The sequence below is a fragment of the Triticum dicoccoides genome, chromosome 5B (genome assembly GCF_002162155.2).
Source record: "Triticum dicoccoides isolate Atlit2015 ecotype Zavitan chromosome 5B, WEW_v2.0, whole genome shotgun sequence".
In the NCBI taxonomy this organism is placed as follows: domain Eukaryota; kingdom Viridiplantae; phylum Streptophyta; class Magnoliopsida; order Poales; family Poaceae; genus Triticum; species Triticum dicoccoides.
In genome coordinates, this window is record NC_041389.1 from 12,837,679 (window position 1) to 12,847,211 (window position 9,533).

The 9,533-nt window shown below is 47.5% G+C and overlaps 2 protein-coding genes and 1 non-coding gene across 3 annotated transcripts; 1 reads left to right on the forward strand and 2 right to left on the reverse strand.

The window, feature by feature from the left end:
- Nucleotides 1-331: 331 nt before the first annotated feature.
- LOC119307057 (ADP-ribosylation factor-like protein 2) lies at nucleotides 332-4,299 on the forward strand. The gene is made up of 6 exons (XM_037583143.1): nucleotides 332-523; nucleotides 1,247-1,318; nucleotides 1,513-1,623; nucleotides 3,206-3,368; nucleotides 3,577-3,657; nucleotides 3,930-4,299. The coding sequence occupies exons 2-6, from the start codon at nucleotides 1,254-1,256 to the stop codon at nucleotides 4,065-4,067; spliced, it is 558 nt and encodes a 185-aa protein (XP_037439040.1). The 5' UTR covers nucleotides 332-523; nucleotides 1,247-1,253; the 3' UTR covers nucleotides 4,068-4,299.
- A 484-nt stretch (nucleotides 4,300-4,783) lies between these two features.
- LOC119307058 (glycine-rich RNA-binding protein blt801-like) lies at nucleotides 4,784-5,680 on the reverse strand. Its single transcript, XM_037583144.1, has 2 exons — nucleotides 5,438-5,680; nucleotides 4,784-5,306 (listed from the first exon to the last, which is right to left on the reverse strand). The coding sequence occupies exons 1-2, from the start codon at nucleotides 5,543-5,545 to the stop codon at nucleotides 4,911-4,913; spliced, it is 504 nt and encodes a 167-aa protein (XP_037439041.1). The 5' UTR covers nucleotides 5,546-5,680; the 3' UTR covers nucleotides 4,784-4,910.
- Nucleotides 5,681-8,882: 3,202 nt separating this feature from the next.
- TRNAQ-CUG lies at nucleotides 8,883-8,954 on the reverse strand. Its single transcript has one exon. It is a non-coding gene; the product is annotated as a tRNA-Gln (tRNA).
- Nucleotides 8,955-9,533: the final 579 nt, after the last annotated feature.

Here is a 9,533-nt window from a genome sequence, read left to right on the forward strand (position 1 = left end):
CTTGTTAGTGTATACGAAAAATGTATAGTGTGTATAAAAGAAAACTAGACTTAAAAACATATATTTGAAAAGAAATGCTAATGGCGTATTTGAAAAACTAAAGAAAACAAAAAAAAAAGAAAATGAAGACCGAAGTAAACCAATGCAAAAAATGGAAATAGTGAAACCTGAGAACGAAAGAAAGAAAACGGAGAAAAGAAATAAAGGAAAAGAGAAAAAAGGAAAAAAAACAACAGTGACCCAGAAAGAAACCAAGAAAAAGTTATTACTCGCTAATCAGCCCAGTTAAAAGCGCCGTCAGCCCATAGCCCATCCGACCGGACCTCGTCCATTCACAACGGAGCTCACTCAGATTCAGAAGCCATCACCGTCACCGTCGCCGCCGCCGCCGCCGCCGCCGCCGTCCTCGCCTGCACGCCTCTCCTCGAGATCCGCCTCCGCCTGTCCCCGTGCGCGGCCACGATCTCACGACCCCGAGCCCTACCCTGCGCCTCCCGCCTCCGGTCTCCGATCCTCCTCCTAGGTATGTCAGCACGCACGCGCCCTTGCATCCCGACGGTCAATGGCTGATTAGGACTGATGTGCGCGTCTGCGCTTCTGCTAGATCCATTTCAATGCCCGCTATGATTGTTTGTGCCATGCGAAGATCTTGGTCAGTTGATGACCAGAGAAAGGCAGTTTCAGCTTCCCATTTAGCGCTATATGCTGCTCAGTTGATGTTCATGTGTTATAACTGAGACTTAGAATCGTCAGCATCTGAGGCAGTGGCATAGCAATATATCCATATGCAGCAGATCTTAGATGTATACCTGGTGAAAGTAGAGGCAGCGGCATAGCAGTATATGCATGTTCAGATCTTAGATGTATACCTGGTGAAACTAGAGGCGGTGGCCAGAATTGTTTTCCTAGTGCACCCCTGAAACTCTAAGCTGAATGTCGCTTCCCAGCGGCGTGTCGTGCTTTCTAATCTACCTGCGTGTCATGTCGTCTGAGATCATACCTTGCTTTGAATTTACATGAGATATACTACCCATGTCTGAATCTTCACTGGTTATAAATATTATGACCCTGCATTATTACATCACCGATTCCTAATGCAGTTTGTTACTCCGTGTGATCCTGTTGTAAGCATTGGGGGCTCATCGCAGCCTGACCGACTGTCTAAACTGAATTAGAATTTCACTAGTCTTTGTACCTGTTCCCCCTCTCTGCATCTTACTTTATGCTGATTCCTCTGCTGGGCCAGCTCCAGAATGGGTCTCCTCAGCATCATCAGAAAAATCAAGCGCAAGGAAAAGGAGATGCGTATTCTCATGGTGTAAGCGTCCTGCTCCATTCCTTTTTTCGCCTTCTTATTTTACCCCAGATTCCTCCTATCCAAACGCATTATTTATTCTCGGTTCTTTGCTTGATATGTATGCTTCTTGACTTTCAAGGTTTGTGCCTTTCAGTTCTTTGTTAATCGTTATTCTTATTCTTGATTGGTTTATTTCACCGATGCCAAATTTACAGCGGCCTCGACAACTCGGGTAAGACGACAATTGTGCTCAAGATAAATGGGGAGGACACCAGTGTCATCAGCCCTACTCTTGGCTTTAATATCAAGACCATCCAGTACCAAAAGTATGTACTACATTCTTTTGCTTATTTATCAAGTTAAATATGCCATTACAAGAAACATCGCTTCCAGCTGATGTTATATTTGATCATTCCATTTCCAACTCAAGCAATTTAGGTTGATGATTCCAATTTTATAGCTGATGTGAGAAATTTCAGAGTAATTTAGTTTGATGATTCCAATTTTATAGTACCTCTAGGGTATGCCACTTGTATTTAGTATTAACTGAAGGCGTTCTGGAAGATTTCATAGTAATTTTAGCACTTGTAATAACTGTGTATGCACTGCATAGTACCACCTTTTTTCAACAACAACAACAACAAAGCCTTTAGTCCCAAACAATTTTACCACCTTTTTTCAACAGCGTGAGAATTTTTCATGTCTACTTCCTCCGTCCCAAAATAAGTGTCTCAAGCTTAGTACAACTTTGTACTAAAGCTAGTACAAAGTTAAGACACTTATTTTGGGACGGAGGGAGTATTAACCATTGCAAGTATGCCATGCATTCTGTTATGTGAAGGGCACCTTAGCCTTCGTAGCTGCATAAAATGACTAGAGGAATCAATCTGGGCTTGTTCTCTGGAAGTTTAGTGATTAATCTATAACTTCAACAGCTTTAGATGATTTCGTTTCAATTACTGCTGGGGGAGAGTACTGTCGTGTAGTGCTTCAACTAAAATCAACTGAAGCTGGTCCAGCAGTATTCAAGGTGTGTAACTAGGTTCTCGGGGGAAAGCTAAGAGAGGATGACATCCACAGATATGTTTGGGAATTTTGTAGGTTGTATTGCTCCACAACCACAAACATCGGTGTAGTTTGGCACCGATGTTTTCAAGTGGAAAGAGCAGACGATAATATTTAAATTCAACACCGGCGCAGTGCAATTTGGATAACTTATGAATTGACAATTTTAGAGACAGGGTAGGACAACGGTGACACTGAACAGTACTATCAAGCAATATGATGGTTTGGTTTAGCTTGTTTTTAAGTCTACGTCAGTCAGCATCTGTTGTGTTTTCAGCCTACTGTGAAGCATGCTGTGTGGATGGTCGTATTTTTAGCATTTAAAGTAGGCAATGCAATTACTAATCTGCATTAATCTGAAAAGGCACTAAACCACATCTGTTGTGTTTTAGCTTGTTTTCAAGTGGGAAGAGGAGATGATAATATTTAAATCCAACAGTGATGCAGCGCAACTTGTATAACTTATGATCAGAAAATTGACAATTTTTAACTGTGACACCAAATGGTACAATCAAGCAAACTGTGATGGTTCACTTTAGCTTGTTTTTAGGTCTTCGTCAGTCGGCATCTGTTGTGTTTTCAGCCTACTACGAAGCAAGCTGCATGGGTGGTTGTACTTTTAGCATTCAAAGTAGGCAATGCAATTGATAATCTGCATTAATCTGAGAAAGTAGTAAATCACATTGGTGAAAATACAACATATTTGGATTGAAATTTTGACAGCTGCTTGATGCTCATTACTCATGAATCATGGTGGTCAAAAACTCAAAATGCAATTAGTACAGTCAATAGGGAACAGCAGAACAAATTCCGAAGAATTGATAATGGCGCTGATTGTGGCAGGTACTCGCTGAACATATGGGATGTTGGGGGGCAGAAGACCATCCGTTCGTATTGGAGGAACTACTTCGAGCAGACTGACGGTCTAGTTTGGGTGGTTGACAGTTCCGATGTCCGAAGGCTCGATGATTGCCGTGCTGAGCTCCACAATCTTTTGAAAGAAGAGGTAAATTGCCTAGTGAATACCACTGACCTTCTGCTTTAGCGTGCTTTGCCTTGAAATTTTGCTTCAAATTACTTTGCTGAATACTAGCAATTGCTGTCTAGCATCAGGAAACTCTTGGGACTGCAAATTTGATTACCTGGCATGTTTGTGCTTAACTTATGTGCTATCTTGTTCAACTATTTGGTGATCCTTAAAGTATTGCTTACAGAGACTGGCTGGATCATCGCTGTTAGTTTTCGCGAATAAGCAGGACATTCAGGGCGCTTTGAAGCCCGACGAAATCGCCAAGGTAAAACACACTATCACTAGTCCAGTAGTATGTATATATGGACCCTCATGTATCGGTCAATCTTCTTACCTGGAGTCGGATGATGTTATGATCCACTTGTGATCTTCAATTAAGGAATAGCCAAAACCTCGGAAAATAATCCCAGCAAGCTTATACATCACATACATACTAGTTTGTGGTCTTTGCTCGAGATGCTCTTTGTCTTCTTTAATTGACATGTTCAGTTGTGTCTTCTGAGTTCGATGGTAACCGAGTTGAGTTTTTGGATCCAGGTTCTGAACCTTGAAGCGATGAACAAGGACCGGCACTGGAAGATCGTCGGCTGCAGCGCCTACACCGGGGACGGCCTGCTCCAGGGCTTCGACTGGCTGGTCCAGGACATCGCCTCCCGCATCTATGTCCTCGACTGAAACAACAACCAAACTCTGGACATTTAGCCATATGCACCACTGTTATTGGTTACACAGCCATAGGCATGCTGCTGCTTTGGCTGTCTTGTAACATGTATGTAATTTGATAAGTTTGAACCAAACCATAGATGATGACACTTTTGTTATGCAATCTCCTTGCTCAGTTGGATAGCGTTGGAGACGGCAAGTTTTGCATCTTATTCAGCACAGAACACAAGATCCTTGGATTGAAGTTCCATTAATCAGATCAAGTTTTTTTTCTAAGCAACTCGGGAACATGAAGTTGAAATCGCTAGTAATCACAGATCAGCAAAGCAATGTAGCACATCATCAGATCAAGATTATGTGAAAGACTATGCTGAATTGGCAGCAAGTTTTGCATGCTTCACAGAGCAATTCAATCCTTATAGCTTGAAGAAAGTTGAATGGATGCTTCAGAACAAGAGAAATTTAAGGAACAAAGAGAGAGGATATTTCGCAGCTATGACTTGCATTTTCTTCATCCATTTAAACTTGTTCAAACATAGGATATTCCAACATCACATCCCAATCCATGACAGAAGGGGATTGCTGCATCACCGACTGACCGACCGACCGACTGAAAGATAGTAACACATGTTGTTTCTTCCTCGCGTAACCAGCTCTAATTAACCCCGGACAGAGCGACACTCGAGCTCGCGATCAAAAACACCACACACACGACGACTCAGACTGACACAGGAACACGACGACACCGAAGATAACTTGCTGACGAAGACGACGACGACGACACCGAAGATAACTTGCTGACGAAGACGACGACGACGACACGGTAGATAGATCGATAACTGGGAGATTCGAGGCTCAGTTCCTCCACTGGCCGCCGGAGTCGCCGCCGCCACCGCCGCGCTGGCCGCCGTAGCCGCCACCACCGCCGTAGCCGCCGCCGCCGCCGTAGCCGCCGCCGCCACCGCGCTGGCCGCCGTAGCCGCCACCGCCCTGGCCGCCGTAGCCGCCGCCGCCGCCTCCGTAGCCGCCGCCGCCGCCGTAGCCTCCGCCACCGCCGCGCTGGCCGCCGTAGCCGCCGCCGCCGCCGCCCCCTCCGCCCGAGCGGCGGGACTGGGCCTCGTTGACGGTGATGTTGCGCCCGTCGAGCTCCTTGCCGTTCATCTCCTCGATGGCCTGGCGCATCGACTCCTCGCTGCCGAACGTGACGAAGCCGAACCCGCGGGACCTCCCCGTCTCGCGGTCGTTGATGATCTGCACGCAAAACCACCGGATCCGGTCAGATCCGCCACATAAACCACCAGATCGGGCCAGATCCGCCACAGGGGCTGCAAATCGGAGCGAAATTCGAACGGATCTGGGAGAGGACGGGGGATTAGGGTTACCTTGGCGTCGAGGATCTCGCCGTACTGGCTGAAGGCCTGCTGGAGGTTGTTGTCGTCGGTGGCCCAGGCGAGGCCGCCCACGAAGCAGCGGTACTCCGTCTCCGCCATGGATGGATCTCCCTCTACCTTCCTCTCTACGGAAACCCTAGACTAGGCTAGCTACTCTCGGACCCGAACCGAACCAGAACCCGAACCGGAAGGGGAGGAGAAGCCAACCCCGAGAGCGATGAGGAGGACGCTGCCCCGCCGCGGGCACGCATTTATAGCGGCGGGCGGCCGCCCGGATCGCATCACGCGCGCGGCGGGGCCCACGCGTCAGCGAGGATGGATGCGGGCTCTCGGGATTTGGAATACGCGCACGCCTCGAATCTTCTTTCCCAAGGCAGCACCAAGGAAAAATCTGAATTGCTTGCTTTTTCCTCCTATAACAACTAGTAACCCTAGTAGGACAATAATGCAAAGAAAATTTTGGGTTTGCTTTTTTCTTTCCTATAATAATAACTGCATCAAATCTTTTTCTTTTTGAAGTTTAACCGCATCAAATCTTGAGAGAATCATTCAGGGGTATATATGAGCTGCAACCCGATCTTTCTAGATGTGCGCACAAATAATTAAAAATAATGAAGCTGCAAGGTGAAATTTATATTTTTCGAAAACCTCATCGCCCCCTCCCGCCACCCCCCACACAGGGGGCAAATCAAGATCGAAACCTCCATGCGTACGACACTCATGTGCCTGATTTCTGTCCCGCTATCGGTCCAGTAGGTGTTGTGATTTTGTTCTAAGTAATGGATTGTTGGGTGTGTACCATTGGACACTAATCGGACAAAGACCATCGTATGTGTAGCAGCGCTCAATCCGAACTTGGGTTATTAAGTGCCGTTCAATTGGATGTATCTTCGACATGTAAATACACTCGTCTGACGATACTTATTGTGGGATGGAAGGAGCTCATGAAAGCGTGGAGTGTACGCCTTGCTCGTTGGAGCCACCATGTAACTCCAGTCAAAATCATCGGTTTGCTTCCTTGACAGTGTGGATGTGAAATTTCTAGTGCGGAAAATTAACAGTCAGTGAGGTAATTCAAAACGTGTGTGGATAGGCGCGCTCATTGTACATGCCTCGTTGAAAAGGCGTTTAGGACATCGTTGTGGCATCAATTGCTTGCATCTCACCCATCGGCTTCAGGGCAGTGGAGATGAATGTGGCCCTATGATGTGATGATACCAAAATTGCATCGCCTTTTCTTTACATTATTTGGTCGTGTGGTGAACGTAGAGGCACATAACCTAGACAGGAACGGGTGAAGATTATCTATGGTCTCAACATCCCATTATGTTCTTTTAGGAGCAAGCAGGTAGATGTTTTTTTTGTGAGAAAACTTCTGAGCTATTCAACATGTCATGGCAGTACAAAGAACACACAAAAAAAAATGAAAATTACATCCATGTCCATAGACATCCTAGTGGCGACTACAAGCACTGGAGCGAGAGCCGAAGGCGCGCCGTCGTCATCACCCCTCCCTCACCGGAACTGGGTCGAACTTGTTGTAGTAGACAGTCAGAAAGTCGTCGTGTCAAGGCCCTATAGGACTAGCGCACCAGAACATCACCCGTTGCCGATGAACTGAAGTATAGACCGGAAGAGTGCAACCTGTAGTCACAGGAATGAAGACGAACAAAGGCTGGATCAAAACGGATCCACCAAGCACCGCCCGAATCCTGCAAGATCCGACGGAGACACACCTCCACGCACCCTCCGACGACGCTAGACACATCACCGGTGCGGGGCCCGGGCGGGGAGAGCCTCAGGGAGCCTCCACCATCTCGTCTTCCCGAGCAGAACACAAACCCTAAACGGACTCATAAAAACACCTAAAATCGTAGGAAGAGCTCTCCCGCCAGCAAGGACTGAGGTCCACCACGCCTCCATGGCCCTAGGTCCGCCTGAGACGAGGCGGGCCGGCGACGGCGCCGACGAGAGGTAGAGGAACCCTAATTTGTTTCCTGGAGAGGAGGTGGAGGCGGCGGCTATCTTCTTTTCTAACCCAGGAGAGGAAACTAGCAAGCAGGTACTCCCTCCGTTCGGAATTACTTGTCTCGGAAATGGATGTATCTAGAACTAAAATACATCTAGATAAAATCCATTTCTGCGACAAGTAATTCCGAACGGAGGGAGTAGATGTTATCGGTACAAAGTGCCTAAACTACTTAAACCAATCTTCTTTGCGTTTCCCGTTCCTTAGATACCAATCTTCTTTAAACGCTGTGCGGACGTCAAAAAAGCAAAATCTAGACGCCTATGGGGAAAAAATGGGCGCATGGCATGCACATGTGTCTACCAACTTAATCGGAAGCATGGTGGAGGGGCGATGACGGCGGCGCGCCTTCGGCTCGCTTCAGTGCTGGTAGTTGTCGCTAGGTGGTCTACGGATCTGGATGTAATTTTTATTATTTCTGGTATTCGTTGTACTGCCATGATTGAAGATGAATAGATCGGAAATTTTCTCGCAAAATTTTTTTTTTTGCTCATAGCATATTCTTTTCCTTTTTTGAGAAACCATAGCAAAAAAAAAGAAATTTAGGGGCACCATAGCACTTTTGCTTTTTTTGGGAGCAATTTTGCTGAAACCGGCACCTGCACAAACCGGCAGGCCAGGTCGGGGAGCGAACGTCGGGGGACTCGGAGCAGCGGGGCAGCAGGGCGCCGATCCCTAGGCGCAGAGCACCATGCCCCACGTGAGGTGGGCCCGGGGCACAGGCTGCCCCCGCACGCCCTCTCTCGCGGAGGCCCGGAGGAAAAACAATAATAAATAGTATCTCGGAGCGCGAAATGACGGCCCTGCCCCTGCCTCCCCGTGAAACCCCCGTCCGTCCGTCCAGCCGGAACGGAACGGAACGGAACGGAGACCCTGCACGCGCGTCGGCGTCGCGGCCTCGCGACGATGGGACGGGATTTGGTTAACTAATCAGCGGCAGGCAGGGCCCACCCACCTGCGGCTGCGGGCTGGATGGATTTGGATGAGGCCGGTGAGGTGTCACTCGGCGTCGCTTTCGCGTGATGGGACGGAACGGAACGGGACGGGACGGGCGGGTGCTCGCTTGATGATTAAAATGAGTACGTAGAACACGACGGGGAATCCGTGTGCTGGAGAACAGTTTTGGAGGGAGCGTGCACAGTGAGTGATGGATCGATGGGCGTGTGGATCCCCATCCGATCCAATCAAGGGCGATCGAATCTTGTTCCAGCGGCTGCAGGGGAGGATAACATATTGATTCTTTTTTATATTATATTATTATACGGCGCAAAAGCTAAGCGAACAGATGGTATTGATTCTTTTTTCTTTTGGAGGGAAAAGGGAAAATGCGAGGCGATAATTACGAGGCAGTAATAAGAGGAAGAGGATAAAGAAGCAAAAAGGATTGAGAAAATGGCAAAACAAATGAGGTCCCACCGAGACTTGAACTCGGGTTACTGGATTCAGAGTCCAATGTCCTGACCACTAGACCATGGGACCATTTGATGCACAGGAAAGAGATTTTATTTACTTAAATCAAGTGTCGTCCAACCCCATTAACTAATTCCAAATGCAGAACCCAGCGCCATCGGTCCAATTAGCTAACTGCGGGTCAAAACAGGAAGTTTAAACCCACTTATCTGACTTAAAAGCTCTGCCGATTCAGTCACGCAGCAAACGATATGTGGTTGGCTCTGCAGATGTCTGGTTCGTCACTTGCTCTGAACAAGGATGCAGATTGTAATACTGAGGTTATCTGCATCATCGGTAGATTAATGTGTGAACCAGTTAGTTAGCAACAAGCTTTGCATGCATTTTCCTTGTATTGGGCACGGTATCGTCCCTTCTTCTCGATGCCATCCACATTCCAAGGTGTTACAACATCATAGGAGTTAAGGGCATCTTCAAACAGACCCTCAAACCGCCTGTATCCGTTCGGATCACGCGCTGCAGACGTGTTTTGCCATCTAAAGGGGGAATATATTGGTCCGCCGCCCTGTCCGGATGCATTTTTTCCCGCAATTTGAAGCAAATTAGGGGGGCTTTGTAGGAGTCCGGACAACAGCTACATAGGACTCC

Coding starts and splice junctions, on each gene's coding strand:
- LOC119307057 (XM_037583143.1), top strand. CDS start 1,254: ATGGGTCTCCTCAGCATCATCAGAAAAATCAAGCGCAAGGAAAAGGAG. Junction 3,369..3,576: donor ACAATCTTTTGAAAGAAGAG/GTAAATTGCCTA, acceptor TATTGCTTACAG/AGACTGGCTGGATCATCGCT. Junction 3,658..3,929: donor AGCCCGACGAAATCGCCAAG/GTAAAACACACT, acceptor TTTTGGATCCAG/GTTCTGAACCTTGAAGCGAT.
- LOC119307058 (XM_037583144.1), bottom strand. CDS start 5,545: ATGGCGGAGACGGAGTACCGCTGCTTCGTGGGCGGCCTCGCCTGGGCC. Junction 5,307..5,437: donor GCGAGATCCTCGACGCCAAG/GTAACCCTAATC, acceptor TTTTGCGTGCAG/ATCATCAACGACCGCGAGAC.